General features: G+C 31.8%; 1 protein-coding gene across 1 annotated transcript in view; it reads left to right on the top strand.

Annotated features, from left to right (window-relative positions):
• Nucleotides 1–21,718, top strand: part of LOC126740502 (NADH-ubiquinone oxidoreductase 49 kDa subunit) — a 43,183-nt gene extending 21,465 nt beyond the window's left edge. Inside the window, exons 3-8 of the mRNA XM_050446556.1 lie at nucleotides 5,649–5,850; nucleotides 5,912–6,099; nucleotides 8,580–8,743; nucleotides 8,796–9,045; nucleotides 21,271–21,416; nucleotides 21,474–21,718. Coding sequence (XP_050302513.1) covers nucleotides 5,649–5,850; nucleotides 5,912–6,099; nucleotides 8,580–8,743; nucleotides 8,796–9,045; nucleotides 21,271–21,416; nucleotides 21,474–21,603 — 1,080 coding nt within the window. The 3' untranslated portion in view covers nucleotides 21,604–21,718. The remainder of the gene's footprint in view (nucleotides 1–5,648; nucleotides 5,851–5,911; nucleotides 6,100–8,579; nucleotides 8,744–8,795; nucleotides 9,046–21,270; nucleotides 21,417–21,473) is intronic.
• The last annotated feature ends 942 nt before the right edge of the window (nucleotides 21,719–22,660 follow it).

Raw genomic sequence — 22,660 nt, 5'->3', positions numbered from 1 at the left:
CATCCATGTAAAGCGAGTCTTCAATAATTTTTGAAATCCTGGGATATTTTTCTTTATTTTTTATAGCAAGCTCTTTTACGCACCGGGTCGCTTGAAATGGTGCACTTGCCGTCCCATACGTCACCGTAATTAGTTTATAAACTTTAATCGGTTCATCGGGATTCGTTCGCCATAAAATCTGTTGAAACTCGCGTTCGCTAGGATCGATTAAAATGCATCGATACATCATTTTTATGTCCGCGCAAATAACATATTAACAAGTCTTGATCGCAAAAGAATCGAGAATAGATCTGATTGTATCGTCGGTCCGGCTAAAATCATATCATTAAATGAAACAGCGGTTTCACTTTTCGCGCTCGCGTCGAAAACTACTCTGCATTTTGTCGTTACCGAGTCTCTTAAAACTGCAGAATGTGGCATAAAAAATGATTGATTTGCGATCGATTGGTCCGAGTCTAAATAACATTTAAAGGTCATGTGCCCCAAAGTTTCATATTCGTTCATAAAAGCCGTGTATTGATCCTTTAAGTTTTTATTTTTATTTAATCGCGTTTCTAAGTGTCTGAATCGTTTGAAAGCCACTGATTTAGATTCGCCTAGTTCGCCTTCAACATTTTGATTGAACGGGTATTTTACGATAAACGTTCCGTCGCTACTGCGCGTCGTCGTTTCTTTAAAATAGTTTTCGCAATATTGTTCATTTTTTGACAATATTTTTTCATTCGAAATTTCTTCGAGTTGCCAAAATTTCTTTAAAGATTCGTCTAAGTCCCGATTCGTAATTTTCGCAAAATTACAAACTGTGTTTTCGTATTGTTCGTTAAAACTTAAATTCCCGCTAAAAATCCATCCTAAACAGGTTTTTTGTAGGATTGGCATGTTATTTCCTAGTTTTATTTTTCCGCTTTCGAGCAATTCAAAAAATATGGCAGCACCGAGTAACGCTTCTATTTCCTTTGGCACATTAAACTGTTCGTCTGCTAAGTTAATGTTTTTAGGGTAATTTAATAAGGACTTATCAAATTTAAAAAGTGGCAATTTTTCTGTTATAACGGGTAAAACTAAAAATGATAAACCTATCTGAAAAGTATTAAATCGCGATTTTATATTTGTGTAAGCACGATGCGAGATATTCGTCACGATTTGGTTAACTCCAGATAAAGGTAAATTTATTTCTTCACATGATAAATTTAATTTTTTACATAGGGATTGGCTAATTAAATTTGACTGGCTTCCCGAATCGAGTAAAACATTGCATTTATGCCAACACCCGATATTGTCGGCAATAAATATCGTTGCAGTCGATAATAGGACGTGATTTTTATTAAATGTCGAGAAAGAAATAGATTCATCAGACATTCTTGGTTCATTTATTTCATTATTATCGTTCTTATTTCCATCCTTACAATTAAAACCATCCATACTGCAGAAACTATGAACGTCCGGCCTGATTTGATCCCTCATGACATCAGCTCGTCCATCCGAGTCGCGTGAATCATCGAAGTTTCTTATTTCTCCATCCCTTTGATTTACTTCGCCGTGTCTTGACGGCTGCTGCGCTTGCTGCTGCTGCTGATTTTCCCGCTGCGACGTCATCGGCGTGGCTTCGGTTTCTCTCCGTCCGAAGTGGCGCTGGTGAAAGGAAGTGTTGCCGTTGTGAGGCGGAGGTTTTCTCGTTGCGGGTCGATACTGATCGTTATGCAGAGATGTGTTGTGTTTTAATTCACATTTCTTACACCCCCTGGATTTACAATCAAATTTTGAATGCCCCGGTCTCAAGCAATTCGTGCATAACCTGTGCTTTTTTACTTCGTTATATTTTTCGGATAACGATAGATTTATAAAGCGAGGACAGTAATAGATGAAATGAGTTGTTTCGTGGCAAATATAACATTTGTTTTCAAAGGCATTCGGGTTAGGGGTGGAATAAAAACACTTTGGGTTATTTATATATATTTTCTTTTGAGGTTGAGGATGTGTATTTTCGCGATTTGCTGATTTTGTACTGTCAAAATTAATGTTAATTGCCTCAAGCGTGAAGCATTTTTTAGTTAAAAATTCGGTTAATTCTTGCAAAGTTGGTAAACTGTTGTTCGATTGTTTATTTTCCCATTCTCTTTTACTTCTGTCATCAAGCTTTTGTAAAACGATGGGAATTAGAAGCGTGTCCCAATATCGCACGGGTAATTCTAACTTTTCAAGGGCCGTTTTATGTTGGTGTAAAGTGTCGAGTAGCTTTCGTAGCTGGGCGGATGATTCTTTTACTACGTTTGGGAGATTAAACAAAATATTATTTACATGGTGATTTATGATTGCCCTTTTATTTTCATAGCGGTTTCTCAATAAATCTAACGCGATCATGTAATTCACCGAGGTTACGTCTAAAGAATCAATTAGTTTTAGCGCGTCATCTTTACAACAAATCTTTAAGTATAAAAACTTATCGATTTCACTGAGGTCGTGTCTATCATTTACCACCGAATTAAAAACATCTATAAACCCATACCAAGTCTCGTACTTTCCATGAAAATTTGGCAACCCCAGGTCTGGTAGTTTGGCTACAGCGCCCGTGCCCAATGCCAACGTTTGCTGAGGTTGAGGCATTGCCAAACCGGAAGAATTTATTTTCGCGCGTTGATTAAATTCGTATTCGGATAAAAGTTTCTTCGCGTACGAGATAACCCTATAAAATTCAGATTCTGTGTCTAAACGGTAGTCTTTTTCTTCTGGCAATAAGAACTCTAACCGTGTCTGAATCCGATCAAATTCCGAGAAGTCCTCTTCAACACTCTTTAAACGCGTTTCGATTTGAAATATTTCGTCTTTATATTCGCGCAAAAAATTAGAAACCCGATCTAATCTTTCACATATTACTTCACGTGCGTGCTTATATTCCTGAATTTCATCATCGGCAATGGTTATATTTTTCTTACCCATTTTTGGCTCGATTCTTGTCAAAAATGGCTCTTAAACTCGATAATACTTTCGTGTCAATATGCCAAATGCTTAGGCAAACGAGATATACCGTGTAAAATCAACGACCGTTTAAAAAATTCGTGTAAATTAACAATATACGATAAATAAAAATATATACGTGAAAAATCGAGTGATTTGGCAACGTCGCTTGACGCTCCGATTACGTGTACACACAACGAGAACAAGGAACTTTTGCAAAATGGCCGAGTCAATAAAATTATGAAATATGCGAATACCAATTTCTAATTACATAATATACTACGGAAACGAGAATAACTAACGAGAAAATACGTGAAAGAAGGATTAACGTGAAGGATAGGCTGGATAGGAAGCATAGAACGATCTAACCTTATTCGTGTGTCGAGATGCAGGCTTCAGATTTTTCCATTCGCCGCCATTGTTTACCACCATAGGCCGTGTTGCTTGGATCTTGAATCCGCTCGATTGGACCAAAATGTTGTGTCGAGGTTCACTTTATCTTCTTTGAAGGACCACCCATGAGGGAACTAAACTCTCCTTACTTTTTTATGTATTTATTTGAAATTAAAAGTACAAATTGTATGCTTTTATGCTTCCTACAGCCTAAAGTTATAAATCGAGTCGTGAACGTGAACGTAACGTGAGAGAAGCGAGAAGAGTCTATCTTTTTGACAGGGCCGCTGCAACATCAAACCAGCGCGCTTCAGTTATTCACGCTGTTGTCGCGTTTTTCACTAATTCTTATTTACTGAGACGGAACACTAAATGTTTTTTTGAATGGTTCTTTATGGCCTACTATGACACAAATAACAAATTTTCATAAAAAATTACTTTTTGACCATTAAATAGACTTTCATACACAGGGTGTAGTTTTTGTTCGGTCCATATAAAAAATAAAAGTTGATGGTGATAACTCAGAGACGAAACGTCGGATTTAAACTATTTATACATTAAATTGTAAAGCACATAAAGTGACAATGAAAAAGTGCTTCAAATTTAACCGACCTCGTATCTCCTACCGTTTCCGAGATCCCCATGCAGTTCATACTTATCTTGGACACTCTGTATAATGAAAAAATAAAAATATCTGATAATAAACCCAAAACAATTTGGACCATCTGTAATGAATGTAGACCAAACCAAAGTAACCAATTGTATAAAAGTAAATCCCATCGAACCTGCAATATCCCATCGAACCTGAAATTAAATACAATCATCATATATTATCAAGTGTACCAGAATTGCTGAATATATAAGAGAAAAAAACATTTATTTGCAAAATAAATCCCATTCTTCAGTATATGTAACAGTAACTGTGTAGAACCTCTGAACTATCAAAATAAATTTAGCAATGTAATTGATGAAGTGTCGGCATGTTTAATTAAGGGAATAATTCTAGATTTGTGAAATATTGTGTCTTCTGAGAAATAACTCCTTCAAGCATGGTGTTTTTCCAGATTAATTAAAAATAGCTGTTATTTCGAGAAGTTAGAAGTCCTTTCATAAGGCGATCTAAATTTACTTGAAAAACTCACAAACCAAGAAGCCTACTACCAAGTTTTTCAAAAACTTGGTACAACAAATTCTTTGAACTTGCATTGTCCAAAAGACTTTTTGCAATTTATTGAACCCACACCAGCAGGTCTAGACTTTAAATAAATCCACTCAAACAGCTATTAATTGGGAAGGTACTTATGAGAAAGCTTGAACTGTATGTTGTAAGAGGAAATAATTGGACACAGTTTTATTCTTATGTGACTAACAACTAACAGAAAACAACTGTAAAAATAGAGAGGAATGGATGCACATGTCTAAGATATTACATAATAAGTTAGGTACAGAGTACAGATTAAATACAGGTAGTATATTGGATCCTATTTTATTCATAACTTTTGGGATTGATTATCTTTTTCCATAACAGATGTTCAATCAGAAAATATTACATATTATGTATGCATAATAATGTTTGGAACAAAGTTATCAAAAGTACAAAAACCCACTAGCTTGCTTGTTCTCAATGAAGAAGTAAATATTGTAAAAAAAACAAGTTGTCTAAACTAACGTCAATGAATTTCTCGATGGGTCGGCTCATATATCCAATCTTTAAAAAAAACTTAACTCAGTCTGCTATGAAGTACGAATATGGTAGGTACATCATATATGATGGAAACCACGCAAAATATAATGTTATTTTGCAAATTTGAAATCTTTTCTAAGGTATGGTATTGTTGAGGTAAAAACCATATTTGTACAAACAACAGACAGTATAGAAACAAATAAGATGTTTTAAGAAAATTCAGAATAGGGAAATTTGTGTGTTTTAGAAATGAGGGAATTTTAACTGTATATGCACTTTATGTAATGGAATCATTGATTTGCTTTTTCAGGCTCATAGATGACTCTGAATTACATACATGTAACGCAAGAACAGTAAATGATAAATACCTTATACACCGTCTAGCTATGATAGAAAAGAGTCCGTATTACGGACAAAAAACTTTAATACCAAAGTGAAACAGCTTTTAATAGAATTAGAACCATATTGCATGAGTGACATGGAACTGTAAAGATAATTTTTATATTTATTTGTCTATTTATAACGCTATTTCATTCGTATTTTAATTGTATCTTATGCATTAAATATTGTAACACAATTAAAATAAATAATTTTTAACTTTAATGTCTTATTCCAGATAGTAAAGAGGTCTGATCCTCACATTGGACTCTTACACCGAGGAACAGAGAAATTAATTGAGTACAAAACTTATACTCAAGCTTTACCATATTTCGATCGGTTGGATTATGTTTCGATGATGTGCAATGAACAGTGCTACAGTTTGGCTGTTGAAAAGTTGCTTAATATTGAGGTACCTCTTAGAGCTAAATATATCAGAGGTAAGTAAATTAACTCAAGTGAATTTATAAAATAAATTTCAAACAACATGGGTGTCTTTAGTACTGTTTGCTGAACTAACGAGAATTCTAAACCATATCATGGGTATCTGTACACACGCCCTGGATATTGGTGCTTTGACACCGTTCTTCTGGCTCTTCGAAGAACGTGAAAAAATGATGGAGTTTTATGAGCGTGTATCCGGAGCTAGGATGCATGCGGCTTACGTTAGACCAGGTGGTGTTTCATTGGTTAGTGTCAATTTAAATTTTAACTAGGCATCACTTCAGTTGCTTATTTTATTGGGTATTACGTCACTTATAGCAAAAATTTATTTATAAAATACTATCTCACACGCTCAAAAATTGAAACGAAGAAAAAATAGACTTACTCACGTATGTAAAATAAATATGAACTTAAATCTTTAATGATATCTTTCGTTATACTTAATTTAATTTAATTTAGTTCAATAAGTTTTAAATACAATAATTTACTTGAGGTATAATAGATTTTTTTACCTAGGAGCTGAGGTTTAATCTATTAATCTTTGAGCTCGTTTATTCTTTGTAATATCCTACCTTTTTCATGAATATTAAAATTAAAAACGATAAAAACAAGAAGACCTACTTTTTTAATAAAAATACCTAATTTAAACCAACGTTTTGGTAGTTATATCTACTACCGTTATCAAGGTAAATAAAGTTAAATTAAATTAAATTAAAAATATGAACAAAATATACTTATCTTTTAAATTTCTCGTTAATACTTCCTTCAAAACTCCTTCCTAACTAGACAATACTTTAAATACTTTTTTATATATTTTCACAGTTGATTATTAACTTGACAAACTGTTTTTAAACATCAGCTCCTAGGTATATAAAAAAATCTATTATACACTGCCGGACAAAAGTGGAGAAACAAAGTGTCTTTTGTATTTATTTTTATAATAGTGTATTTGATCATTAATTTTTTTTTTTTTTAAATATAATTTTCTTTCTAGTCTTCAGTACCTCAATTGACAACTAATATATTTTATTCTTGTTTTTACAGGGGACAAAAGTGAAGAAACACTATTTTTATTTATTTTTTATACACAATGTATTAGTTACTTGTACATACAAAGACTAATAATGTGTAGCAAAACCCTTATTTTTTATAACTTCAGCACACCGACTTCGTATAGAGTTCATTAGGCTGTCAATATAATCTGCTGAAATGGAATTCCACTCCTCTTGAAGAGCTGTGAACAAATCATCTTGGTTTCTAAATTTATCTTTATTTTTTTGTCTGATTTTCCTATCTAAATGGTCCCATAGGTTTTCTATCGGGTTTAGATCCGGACTTTGTGCGGGCCATTTCATAAGGGACACATTGTTGTCTTCAAACCATTTCTTTACCGCAAAAGTATTGTGGTATGCTTCGGATCATTATCCTGCTGTAACGCCAATCGAAGCGGCATATTTTCTTCTGCGTATGGAAGCATATGATCCTGAAGAATTCTTAAAAATTGAAATATGTCCATTTTTCCTTCAACTTTTCTTAATGGTCCTACTCCTGATCCGGAAAAGCAACCCCAAACTATGATATTGCTTCCTCCATGTTTCACAGTTGCCCTGGTGTACTTTGGATTAAGTCTAGTATTGGCAGGACGACGAACCCATTTCATTCCATCAGATCCGAATAGGCAGAACTTACTTTCATCAGAAAATAGAACCGTTTTCCACTTTTGGGTTGTCCAATCAAGATGTTCCTGTGCAAATTGGAGTCTAGCCAATCTATTCTTTTTAGAAATGAATGGGTTTTTGACTGGACGACGGCTATAAAGTCCAAATTCAGTCAAACGACGACGAATAGTACGCACAGATATCGAAACCCCAGGTATTTCATTATACATTTCTGTGGCGGGCATAAAGGGATGTTCTGTTGCCAACATTTTTATTTTTCTCTCAATAACTGCATTCGTTTTCCTTGGCCGTCCATACCTTGGACGGGTAGTCACACTATTATATTTTTTAAAAGCAGCAATAGTTTTTGAAACTACGGATCCATTACGATTAATTTGCCTAGCAATTTCACCTTGTTTTACACCAGCTTAAAATTTTGAAACAATTAATTTTCGGAGATCAATACTCAGATCTATTCCGCGAGGCATTTTGCACAAATCGTATATAACAGTTTAACACTCAACGTTAAGATCAAACTAATGATAAATAATCACTTTAAATACCAAACAAGATTTGTTTGGAATGTTTATTCACTTTTGTCCGCATAAAATAGCATAAATAATTTTTTGATCAACTGATAAGGAAAATACAAACAAGAAGGATGTGTTTTTATGCTGCAATAATAGAGCTAAATATTTTCTACTAAAAATGTAAAATAATATCTTGTATGTTAAGATGTTATTGTTAAATTTGTAAATGTTTCTTCACTTTTGGCCGGTAATGTACCTTAAGTAAATTATTGTATTTTAAACTTATTGAACTTATATTAAATTAAGTATAACGAAAGATATCATTAAAGATTTAAGTTCATATTTGTTTTAAATACGTGAATAAGTCTATTTTCTTTTTTTTTTCAATTTTTGAGTGTGGGAGATAGTATTTTATAAATTGATTTTTGCTATAACCGACGTAATACCCAATAAAATAAGTAACTCATTATGAATTCGTCCCAACAATACAGATTTTACTATTATTTAGGTATCACTTAACAAGCATTTTGTTTTTAGGATATGCCAATAGGTCTAATGGATGATATTTATGAATTTAGTTCAAAATTTAGCGAAAGATTGGATGAAGTAGAAGATTTACTTACTTCAAATAGACTATGGAAGCAAAGAACCCAAGATATCGGAGTTGTGTCTGCCGAAGATGCTCTTAATTATGGATTTAGGTTAAATTTTACTAACTTAATATAAGCCAGTTAAAAAAAAAAGACATTTTAGTGGTGTAATGTTAAGAGGTTCAGGAATCAAATGGGATCTACGTAAAACCCAGCCTTATGATGCTTACGATCTAGTCGAATTCGATGTGCCTATTGGTAGTAAAGGTGATTGTTATGATCGTTATTTGTGTCGTATGGAGGAGATGCGTCAGTCGCTGAGGATTATTGAACAATGTTTAAACAAAATGCCCCCAGGCGAAATTAAAACTGATGATGCTAAAGTTACGCCGCCTTCCAGACATGAAATGAAGGTAATCCCAGACAAATATATACGATTTTCTCAGGTTTATTGCACTAAGGGAGAAAATAGAGCAGTTTATGTTCTTCGTACAGTGTGTCCAAAAAGTCTGAAAAAATACCGGTACGAATTACCTAATTGAAAAACGCTCGGATACGCCAATTTTCTTTTATGTTTTTAGATTTCTGAAAAATATACAGGGTATGTCAAAAAGACTGGACAGCTATCAATTTTATTGTTTTAAATAGAACACCCCATTTACTAATGCATTTCTGGATTCTATGATAAACTCTGAACACATTTTATGTATAATACCATATACCAATCTTGAACTGTTTTTTTATCAATCAATCAATCAATCAATCAATCGCTTTATTGTCAAAAAATTTTACAATTTGTAGACAAAGCTGATAACTAAAGTAAACATAAAAACAAACAAAACACACGAAAATAAAATAAAACTAGTAAAACAAATATACAAACTTATACAAATCAATAACTGTATGTGGTCAAAAGTATGAATAAATAAATAAAACATAATTAAAAACTATACAATTGCATGTAGACAATGTCAAAAAAAAGGGAAACCTAAGAAAGCATAAAGTATATATATAAAAATATACAAAAGTGTTAATTAAAAAAGTATAAAAGAAAAGTAAGATATAGATATAGCTACTTACCCCTTAGTAAAATATGCATTAGTACTACTACTTTCGTTTTAAATAGTGTAAATCTTTCGATTATGTCATATTATAGGTCTTCAGCATCAAATGATGGCTTGTTCTTATCTGATGTTGAGACATATTTATCAAGTATGAATAACAGTAATGATAATTTTAGTGTTTTTCTAGGAGACATATATTTTGACATTCTCAAACCAACGAATCACTCTGTTAATAGATATTTATCAGTATTGTCCTCCTTAGGATTTGAACCTTGTATTAAATCATTTACTAGAGTAACATCAGACAGTCAAACCTGTATAGACCATATTTTTATTAAAAACGGTCTAAGTAAAGTAAAAACATGGCTAAATTCTCGTAAATTATCACTTAATCTCGCTAAAACAATTTATGTTGCTTTTCCTCTTACTGAATCAAATAGACCTTTATGCAACTCAATTACTCTTCGACAAGCCAATACAACAATATATGAGGTAACTCGAAAAATTCATCCATTATCCCAAAGATGCTGGTCATACACTTTTATAAAAGGTAAAAACACGGAATCTACAGCATCACAAATATTATTTATTATTTGTGATGCTGAAGATTTCGTGTTTTTACCTTTTATGAAAATATATGAGGTGTCACATACTAAATACATAAGCATAACTGAGGAGTGACTTATCAAAGCTAAATCTAGTTTCTCAATAATGAGCGATTTACAGCTAAACCAAAATGGTTTAGAGTAAAATAATGTGTAAAATTGAGAGTAATACATCCGCAGATATAAAAAATTACGTTGTTCAAATCAAAAATAGCAGAGGTTTTTAAAAAAAGTAATAAAATTCTAGGACAAAATGCGCTTTGATTCATCATATAGGACAAAATGCGTTTTGATTAGTCACTCCTCTAAATATGGAATTTGATTACCTATTTTTTAGTTAGAATTTATTATTTTACGTTTTTTTAATTAGTATTTTAACAACAAATAAAAATATAAAACCTATTTAGGGGTTTTCAATAAAATTCAATGCAGGAGAAAGATTTATTGAGATTTATTTATTAAAAAAAACAAAAGGTTTTATTCAAAAGGTATTATTATTTTATAAAGGTTTAAAGGTTAAATCTTTATAATCTTTTATATGCCAATCGGTTCCTAAAATGTTGATATCTGCAACCTCTTTATAAATTCTGTGGTATCCACTAGGGTCAAGAATTTCTTCAACTCTTCGCATTTTCTTTTCAACTTGGCCAAAGACTCGATCCGGTGGTAAGTATGAGTGGCCGCGAACTGGAAAGAAACAAGTTATATTTTCTACGTATTGCGGAGACTCTTTAAGCAACCAATAGGGAAGAGCGTGCATGACATGTTGGTTCTTATTTTGACCACCGCAACCATCTGCAAAGAGCCGATTGGTGTTAATGGTATCATCCAACTGAATATTCTGCAAGAATTTGGTTAAGGCTGAGCTTATTTTCAGATCCCCGACCAGCCTGTGTTTCGTCCCGTAAACATAGAACTGCGGATGTTTCATTTCGACATCTGTTACGCAAAAGCCATAAATAGATACCTGGCGTGCATAAAAACACTCTCCAAGGAGAATGACAATTTTGTAGTAGTGGATCTTTGTCTTTATATCTGCAAAGAAAAAATTAAAATTGTTTAAAAAAAATTGGTTAAAAAAGTTCTAATGAAATGATAGGTCTATAATACAACCACTGTTTGTACACATCAGTAACATCCTTTTTTGTAATCCTATTAGCATAGAATATTGTAAAAACTAACTTTAATACACTTATACACCATCACACACATACAGATACACACTATATACATTCTTACTTACCTATTTTCATATTCTTGTTCTCTTTTATGTTTTCGTTTTAACCTTTTGCGTGAACTCTCACTATGCTCACCTACCGACACACCTTGATCAAGATTTATGTTTTATTTTGGTAATAAACAACAAAAAGTGCATTTACTTTACTTAAATTTAAACACAAAAAAAACAGCAGCACGTGTAACAAAACAAACAACAACAACAACGTAACTAGATTGACAATAATAATGCCGGCTGGTGGCGCTGCCAAGCAGTAAATGGACATAATGCGAAATGAAGCGGTTAAAAGTCAGGACATAATGCGGTTTGATGCGTATGACAGATTTTGCCATTAAATTACTACGGGACAAAATTTGATTTCATACATGCTCTATATGGGTATGCCTGCATCGGGCCTTTATGAGTTCAGAACCACTTCAAACTCATTTTTGTCGCAGCTTGGACAAAATGCGTTTTGATAAGTCACTTCTCAACTATAGATCAACATCTTAAATGGTCAAAACATATTCATGATGTAACAAACAAATTAAGAGGTCTAATTCACAAATTTTACCAGATAAGAAACATATTACCTCGTAAAATTATAACTATGATATACAAATCATTACTGGAATCAATACTAAGATATGGTGTCATAGCCTTGGAAGGATTTTACAATAATGCTCTCAGTCAGTTAAATGTAATTCAGAATTACCTATTAAAGATTATTTACAGAAAAGACTATATATATTCAACAAATCAACTATACAATGAAAGCATTTTAAATGTTCTATACTTTTTAAGCAATTATATTTATTGTTTTAGAAATAAAAATAAACCGCATGTAGATCATGCTTATCCTACCAGGAATAATTATAATAATATGTTGATTGTCCCATTTAGAAAATTTGATGGTAACCAGAGATTTGTATCTGTAGTTGCACCAAAAATATATAATTTACTAATACGCTACCTAACAGTATAAGAGAACTGAAAAATTATTATCAATAACATCAAACATGCATAATCTGTTAACATTTTTGTAATTTATTGTGATGTGTTGTCAGATTGTTTAAGATCAAATGGGTATTTGTTGGGGATTGTTAATGTAAAACTCTCTCAATGATCATTGAATATAAATTTTGTTATTAATAATCAATATTGTTAGTAAGTTAAGGCTACAGGTATACATTATTTCATTTGTGTTATAATTTAATATTAGGAATGATGTATAATAAACTTCTGCACATACAGGTGCATGAAACAAATTTGTGAAACTCAGATCTAGAGATATGTTTGTAGTGTACATTTTCTAAATAAATAAATAAAAATGTCAAGGAAACAATGCCCTTTTTTAATAAAGGTATTGTAATAGAAACTTTGGTATAAAGCAGAACTATTTAATTAAATGTTTAACATGCTTTCCTTGCACTTCTTGACAATACGCAAGGTTGAAATAAAATTTATCAATAAAGTTTTGAATCATTTCTTGTGTAATTTGGCCAGCTTCATTTGTTCGGCGTTGTTTTAAATCCTCTATATTTTCAGGCTTAGTGACAAATACTCTATTTTTCAAATGGCCCAAAAAAAAGCAATCTAAAGGGGAGAGAGGTCTGGGGACCTAGCTGGCCATTCTATGGTACCCTCCTGGCTATCCATCTATTTGGAAAAGTAAAATTTAAATAATCACGCACCTCTCGACTATAGTGCGGAGGAGCTCCATCTTGTTAAAACATACATTTGACACTTTTCTGCAGTTTGGACCAGCCAAACGTCTAATTTCAGGAACAATGCGGTTTTGACACATTTCTACATACTTTACGGAAGTCAGGTTTACCTCAATAAAGTAGCATACATTAACTTTTTGGGAATACTGGGTACGCACTTCGCGCATCCAATGTGGATTTTCATGACCAGTACCTGCAATTTCGGCCTTTTAAAATGCCATGAAGCATAAACGTAGCTTCATCCGGAAACACAATGTTATTTAATACGTTCTGATCTTAGTTTAGTTTTGCCATGATTGTTTCACAAAATTCGACCCTCCTGTCAAAATCACCTTCCAAAAGTTCTTGTACCAAGTGAATTTTATAAGGACGGAATTTACTTGTTTTTAAAATTACTTCAATTACGCTGCCATAAATTATTTACGCATTTTACGCATGCCATAAATTAGCGACCTCTTCCTATGGTCTAACACGATCTCCATAATCCCTTAACCTTATTAATGTAATTTTTTGCTTTGTCACCTAATTGAGCCATTTCGGACAATATTGAACTTAGCGAAGAAGTCAAATCTATTAATCAAAGTCAAACTATTGCACCAAAAAAAATGTACCCCAAGAAGGTACCAAGAGTTGAATAACTTAGATTTTAAAGCCTGATAAGGTTTTTAAAAATTTTGCTTTCAATTGTTGATATTTCGTAAATAGTTCAAAATTAATTTATAAAATGTGTTTAGAATTTATCATAGAATCCAAAAATGCCTTTAGAAATAGGGTGCTCTATTTAAAATAATAAAGCTGATAGCTGCCCAGTCTTCTTGACTCACTCTGTATATTTTGCAGAAATCGAAAAACCTGAAAAAAAAAATAAAAGAGAAGTATCGTGTTCGAGCGTTTTTCAACCAGGTAATTCGTTTGCCTGTAAATGGTATTTTTTCCAGACTTTTTGGACACACTGTATATCTGTTTATGGGATATATGACCTTAAAAATTACAAAACTTCGTGTAGAGCTGAAACCATATGGTGTTGTCTTATCATTCTAAAGATATTACATTCTTTGGGATTAGTAAAAACTTTATATGACTAAAAATATGTGAAATTATGTGTCACAGTGTAATATTTTTTCTATTAAAATCAGCTAAGCGCTTTCGGTCTGTTAGACCACCCTCAGAGCCGCTCTGTGACAACAAGTAAACAGGATATGGATTGAATAAATGTAAAGAATAATAATGTAGAAGCAAAATTACTTGTGAAAGAGTTAACAAAAAAACATACTACAATTCATCACCTGTTTGCCAAACCGACGAATGTGATTTTTGAATTTTTCACGGGAGCCATTTAAAGAGTAATAGGAAATTTATATTTTGATTTATATTGGTTTACATTGTAAAATTTTGTTAAAACTTAGTATATTAACATATAATTTTAACTTCTAATACTTAAAATATAAATTTATAAAAAACATTTTTTTTATGTTAAAAAGCACATTCATGATTTTGGCAGATCAAATATTTTATAAAAAAACTAATTCCTGATATGAAAAGACACTTTTATTTTTTGCTTATACAAAAATATAATAAAAAAAAACCAATCTCTTTTTACTCATAGTCAGACTTCTCATCAAAATTGGGTTCCGGTAACCGATCTCTCATTTTATTATCAGTCTTTAAACTTCTTTATTTTTTTATCAGTGCAGGAATGGTGCCGTCTTTGCACATTTTTTTTCATATTTCCCCAAGTCCGCATATTTTAATTTTGTAATTGGCAAATTACATTGGTAAACTTTTTCTATCAGTAGTTCTTTTTTTGGATAACGTCCCTTGCTTCTTTTAGCAGCTTCCTCCAAGAAAAAGGACTCTTTAAAGCTGTTTTATAGAAAATCTTCTGAGGCTCTTTTTTCTCATAATGAAGCCAGCAAATACTTCGCCAAGGAATTTTTAACTTTGTTTTTAAAAAGGAATATGACTTAAAATTAAGAAAATCATCAAACATAAAGTTTATTATATTAAAGGGCCTTGGATTTATTCGTGTGTCTCGTATGAGCTGTGCCCAACCTTCAGGCACATAAACATGCACAAACTTTGATTTTTTTTAATTTTAGAATTGATTAAATAGCATTCTATCTCCGAGTGTCCTGTCTCAAAAAATTTATGATTTAGCGTTTGAAGGGTTTATTGTTTTAATACATGTAAACATAAATATGAATATACCATAACATGTAAATATAAATAGCGTTAAATGTCGAATGTTTAAAATCGAAAGGACCGGAAACGCCAACATCACGAATGTGTCATATTCGCGATTTGGCGAATTAAGAAATAACATGTTTTCACATTACCGAAAATATGATGCTGTGTTGCCGGTTTATTTATTATGCAGGCACATTCGTGTTTCAGCAGATTAAAATAATTTTAATTTTAAATTATTTGGTATGGAAAACGAGAAATTAAAAAACTTTCACATTCGTGGTTTTGGCAGACAGGTGACATAACAACGAACGCAAAATGCATGGCATGGACTATCAAAGGTTTAAAAAAAAGGGAAACTCACACACAAATTTAAAATAAATTAAAAACTGCAATAACACAGATATTGGAAGACAATATAAAAGTAAATGTTAAAATATCTCATCTCGCTATGATTAAAAAAAACATCAACAGTGTTATCGCACACCAGCTAGAACAAGAGAATTACTCACTATTAAAAATATAAATAGTATTTTTTTATCTAAGGAAAGTACATTTACAAGAGGTTGCATTTTTTACTGAAAAAATATAATTTTTAATTTTTTTAATTCAGCTCTTTTCAGAGAAAAATTTAAAAAAAGTTATGCTTCTTACGTTTATTTTATTGGTTCTAATGTTGAGGTAATGGGAAGGGTTTTAATTTAATTTTAATTTCTCTGGCTATTTCGAGATCCTCTCTGCAATCTAGAGCTTTAGGGTTTTTGGATCTATGGCTATCTATGATGACTATCTATGACTTTACTGTGTTCGTTGGGCGAAAAATTGTGTTGTGAAAAATGTCTAAAAGCGGAATGTTCCTTATCATTTTGCCAATACCTATATGTGGCAGGATAGTATGCATATTTCAGTTTATAAACAACACTTTTTTGAATTTGAGGTAGAATTTGTTTATTGTTTATGAGAAGCGAGCGAAGAGTTGAATTGAAACATACTTTAATACTAGTTTAACAATTATTTTTTAATATTCCAAAAATATGATTATAAAAATAATCAATTAATAAGCATTCCCTTGGACAAACCACTTTCACAACTTTTAGCTGCCCTATTTCTAGATAATATATAGAAAACTTCCATTTCTGCTGAATAAAAATAAAATTTGGAACCGGTTTAGATACGTCAATGATTATTTCATAATAGATCCCATCGATACTTTAAACATTCTTAATTTTGTAAATAATTTATATAATCATCTATTAAATTCAGTTTGAAATTGTGCATTGATAAAAGCCTTAATTTCTTAGATATCACATTCACTAAAAGGAACAACCACCTCTTCTGAAAAAAAATCCGAAAACCAATTCAAATCGACCACATTATCCCTTTGTAATCTAATCGTGACCTATTACACAAAATGGCCTTCCTTAAATCGCTACGTTATATACAGGGTGTCCGGAAGCTAGATGCAATCCTTTAAGGGGGTGATAGCTGACTTAATTTCAAACATTTTAAGCTAAATATGTGTAGGTCGAAATTTGTTTATAAATTTTTTATGGCAATTTTTGCATTTTTCTCAAGAAATACCAAAATTTCACACTTAAACGGTAATAGAGCGCAAGTTACAATTAGTATCGGAGTTTCAAAGTTTATTTTGTTTTGTCTAATGTGTATTAATAAAAATACGATCAATTTCAAGCTTCTGTGTAAACTTATTAGAAAAAATAGAGATATTGAAACGTAAAGAATAAATATGGAGTTAAAATAAAAATGCTTTGTTTTATGTTTAAATAATTGTTATGAAAATGCTTTCATCGTTCAAACCTCTCTAAAAATATGCCTAGCTTCCGCCCTTGATTTTAAGATATCACTGATGTCGATGCCTGGCCAATTCTCAAAATTATGGCCACTTTTGTGTGGCAGGTCATGTAAACAAAACTTACTGGATTGGTTTTCTATTATGGGACAGTTCAGGTAAATAAAAAGTAATAAAAACAAAATTAAGCAGAGGTACCTAATAGTAGATACTGTAGGATAAGGGGTACCTAGTAGGTACTTTGGGGTGGGGCTTACAAGTTAGGTACTCGCTTAATAAATAAAAACGTGTGATTTTAGCCTCTTATTGTTTAGTTTCACTCTCGCCTCTAATTTTGTAAGATTATCAACTTCGTACTTACTGCATCCACTGTTTTTTAAATCGAGTGTCTGCCCGTTTTATTAAATAGTATTGTAAAATGGAATTTACCAACCAAGAGTACGCTGACATTGTCTTCACATATGGACGCGCTAACGGTAATGGAGCTTTGGCACGACGCTTGTACCAGGAACGTTATCCAGATCGGAGATTACCAAACTTCAAGGTGTTTCAAAACACCTTTCGCTGTCTTACTGAAGTTAAAATTGGGAATAATCCGGCACGTGGAGTCAACCCTTGCCATAATAATGTAGAGATTGAGGAGCAAATACTGGAAGCTTTTACCGCAGACCTTACTACAAGCGTAAGAAAAGTAGCTGAAGACCTTGGCCTTTCTAGATGGAAGGTGTGGACGACCATGAAGAAAGATGGACAGTATCCCTTTCATGGTACGGGGGTGCAGGGCTTACAAGAAGAAGACCCTGCAAGACGAATTCAGTTCTGCCGCTTTTTATTGAACATGGACATCGAGGACCCGTTATTCTTAAGAAGTATCTTGTGGACAGATGAGTCCAATTTTTCCTGGGAGGGTATTACCAACTGCCACAACCTCCACGAATGGGCTGCCAAAGATGCAAATCCGCATTGGAAAAAACAAAAATCATTTCAGAACAGATTTTCGGTTAATGTGTGGGCCGGAGTAATAGGCAGGACTATTATTGGGCCACATTTTCTACCAGAGAATTTAAATGGTGCCAACTATTTAGATTTTCTACAAAACGATATCCTTGTTCTTCTAGACGAAGCTGGATTATTGGAACGAGAAAGACCAATAATCTTTCAGCAAGATGGTTGTCCAGCGCATTGGTCCTTGGCTGTCAGGAATTACTTAGACGACTGTTTTCCGGACGGTTGGATCGGTAGAGGCGGAACCTTTCCTTGGCCTCCTCGATCGCCTGACCTAATTGGCCTTGTTGGATTTTTTCATATGGGGCCGGGCAAAGGAGCTTGTATACACCACCGAAATAAGAACAAGAGAAGAGTTGATTCGCAAAATAAATGAAGCATTTGACAGGATGAAAGAAGATATGACCATAAGAGTAACCACCACCGAAGTAACAAAAAGGGATCGTGCCTGTATTAGAAATAATGGATTGCATTTTGAACATGAACAATAAATAGTTTAAACAAAATTGTGTTTTATTTAACATTAAAACCTAAAATAACCCCACAATCGGGGCTCTAATGCTTAGTAGGCTTATGAGAGGTCTCAGTCTAATAATTTTTGTTTACATGACCTGCCGCACAAAAGAGGCCATAATTCTGAGAATTGGCCAGGCATCGGCATGAGTGATATCTAAATATAAAGGGCGTTTCAATGTCTCTATTTTTTCTATAAGTTTACACAGAAGCTTGGTATTGATCGTATTTTTATTAATACACATTAGACAAAACAAAATAAACTTTGAAACTCCGATTCTAATTGTAACTTGCGCTCTATTACCGTTTAAGTGTGAAATTTTGGTATTTTTTGAGAAAAATGCAAAAATTGCCATAAAAAATTTATAAACAAATTTCGACCTACACATATTTAGCTTAAAATGTTTGAAATTAAATCAGCCATCACCCCCTTAAAGGATTGCATCTAGCTTCCGGACACCCTGTATATTCCATTGTACCCAACTGATTTCCTTAATGAATCAAAAAATACTTAACCCAAGCAGCATAAATGTGTTTGAAATTATCATATAGCACGCTATATAACATTATAAAAAAAACTTTATTATTGTTGAACTTGCTTTTATAAGCATTTATAAATCGTGTATAAACTCAAAAACGGCCCACGCTAATAAAATATTTTATATAGGATTATAAAATCGATTTTAGTCCATAATAAAGCATTTACAAAATTATTTTATTAATGTTATATTGTTTTATTACTAACTTATAAGACTATTTAAATACAATTATAAAATATAAATATTTTCAACACGATTTGTATTCGGCTGAGATTATTTTATTCCACTCATAGAGATTAATAAAATTAACAATGTTTATAAGCTCCATACCTTCTGTAAAAAGAAAAGATAAATGGCGAAATTGAAAAGAACACCACGTCTATCATGGCGGCTTAGCTGATCATACCTGTAATTATTATTATATAAGGAAATATTATTTTAGGGTTCTCTGGGCGAATATTTTCTTGCGCAACGAATTTTACTGATATTATAAGTGCATATTCGCATCTTATTTTTGATGCCCCTTCGGAATATTAAAGATTTTGGATAAGTAAAAAGAATTTCTTAAAATTACGATTAAAAAAATTGGCTTTTTTCGCACAATTTTCCATTACATTTATATTATGTACATAAATAAATTAGAAATATCACAAACTCAATCGTAGCTCAAGTCTGTTTTACTTAAAATTGCATATGCATTTAATTTAATTCGTAAAAACCAACATGGCGGAAATAAACCTAAATAAATGTCATTAAAAAATGGCGTCATCAGATAAATCTATTTAATTTTATAAGAAACACTAATATAACATAATTATTTTATCTGGAATAAAAGTGATATATATTTTTATTATATACATAATCCGCTTAAAATATAATTGTCTCCTTCAAGAACGCTATCAACACTTTTGAGATGGCGCTTTTATAGGTCTAATATTCAAGAGGAAAGGTTTGAATTTGCGGATGATTTTCGTTATTCTAAGAGATCTGAAGGAATAATATTTGGAATTCTTTTACTAAAAATCTTAACTTATAGTTGATTGCCCTCAACCTTAGCTCACTACTGGTCTCTATGTTTTTCGAAATGTCACTAAGTTCATTAACCTTATTAGTACTATTTATAGCTTCCACTTCATCATAATCGATATGTCAGCATTCTGACCAATTTCCAATAAATAAAACACATTACTTGTATTCAGTGTATATAATAAATTAAAAATTGCTGCCTATCGCTTTCGTCCGTAGGCCATCATCAGGGCTTAAGACATTTTCAAAGCAACGACACTGTTCTAGAAAAACGGTACACCACATATTGCCTATGGTTTCTTAAGTACTAAAGAAAATAAGTATGTACTCTCTATTAACAAGAATTAAAAAATGTAACCGATCCCAAGCAGTCTGTCGGTAATTACCGTTCCTAAATGGTAATAACCAAACGCGTTTAAGCGGTTATTTTCTTTATTTCTAAATATCAGACACTTTTCAACTTTTTTAAAATTTGTACTTAAAATCATGAATGACATTCTATAGAAACAGATTCTATAAAAAGGTACCAAAACAATAATTCTAGGTAGATGTATATTCTGTCTAGATCCTCTTGAAGACTGATGTTAAGAGAAGCTACAGATCCAAACCAGTTTATTTTATATACCACGACATTTTGAATTATAATATATTATATAATATATATATATATATATATATATATATTATAGTAACATATTGGGGAATATCAGATTCGCTTTTTCTTTAGGATGCTAAATAACTAAATATAATTTTAAACTTTACTCATGTATTTTATAATTAGGTAAAAATAGTTAAGGTAGCAATCTAAAGTAGATAATAAGATTGATCAAATAATTTTTTTTTAAATCGTGACTAGTATTTAGTACAAATAATGAACCTGCCAAACAAAAATTAATTTTAAAGAAAAATGCAGAAAATAAGGATAATTTTAAACTTGCATTTATTTTAGACTTCTATGGAAGCCCTGATTCACCACTTCAAGCTTTACACTCAGGGGTACCAAGTACCACCTGGAACTACATATACAGCTGTAGAAGCTCCAAAAGGTGAATTCGGAGTGTATTTAGTATCCGACGGAAGCTCAAAACCTTACAGGTTAGTACTAAATAATTTCTAATTTTAATTGCTTAATATTCAAACATTTTTGCACAGGTGTAAAATTAAGGCTCCAGGATTCGCCCATTTAGCAGCACTGGATAAGGTGGGTAAAAATCATATGTTAGCCGATATTGTGGCTATTATAGGAACGCTGGATATCGTATTTGGTGAAGTCGATCGATAATTTCTTTCTAGTTGTCTTTGTTTTAAGAATTTGTTTGCGGATTTAAAACGCCTAACATATTCGTACTTTAAGTATTTAAGCAAATTGTATATTGTTAAATAAACTAAGGAATTAAGATGTTTTTATTTTTTACCAAATAGTATGAGTAGGTATACGTTCATATCTAAGTTACATTTGAAAGTAACAGTCTGTTAATCTGCTAAAACTGAATATTTTAAGTTATGAGTCTAAAAATGATTACAAAAAAACATGAAAAATGATAAATGAAATAACTGGTACTCAAAAAAAAGGTTCACAAACTCAGTTCAAAGTGAAAGAAAATGATAAGATGGTAACTGATGAACTTAAAATTAGCAATATATTTAACGATTTTTTTATAAATATTGGGACCAATATTCAAAATGTCATTACAAGAGACAAACGTATAAATCGAAAAGTAAGCTAAAGTCCAATTCCTTATTTTTATTCCCAGTATAAAACAATGAACTTATAATACATATAAATTTTTTTTTAAATAATTCAGCTCCGGGGGAAAATAAAGTATCAACAAATTTAATAAAAAAAATACACATTTACATTTCAAAACCAGTATGCTATTTAATAAATTTAGCTTTTACGTCATACAATTTACCTTTGGACTGGAACGTCTCAATTGTGATCAAATAACCGCTATTAAAGTACTAATTATAGACCAATCTCTGTTATAAATAATATTGTAAAGATATTTGAAAAGTGCCTAAATTCAAGAATAATGAACTTTTTGGACAAAAACAAATATTTTACACGATAGGCAATACGGCTTTCGAGATAAAAAAGTACTGAAAATGCAATATATGATTTAGTTGATAGCATTAATATTTATTTACAAAATAGGAAAAAAAAATTGCGGTTTTTATGGATCTTTCAAACGCCTTCAAATTGAAAATTCAAAAACTTTTTATTTATCCCAAAATAAATTACACTTCATTTTTAAATATAACAATAATCTCGGTTGATGATAAATAAAGGACTACCCTGCGATTAATAAACCGATTCACAAGTCTGGAACTTATTTTCA

The sequence above is a fragment of the Anthonomus grandis genome, chromosome 9 (assembly GCF_022605725.1).
Source record: "Anthonomus grandis grandis chromosome 9, icAntGran1.3, whole genome shotgun sequence".
In the NCBI taxonomy this organism is placed as follows: Eukaryota; Metazoa; Arthropoda; class Insecta; order Coleoptera; family Curculionidae; genus Anthonomus; species Anthonomus grandis.
Note: the sequence above shows the minus strand (reverse complement) of the source record. Positions and strands in the feature narration are given on the sequence as shown.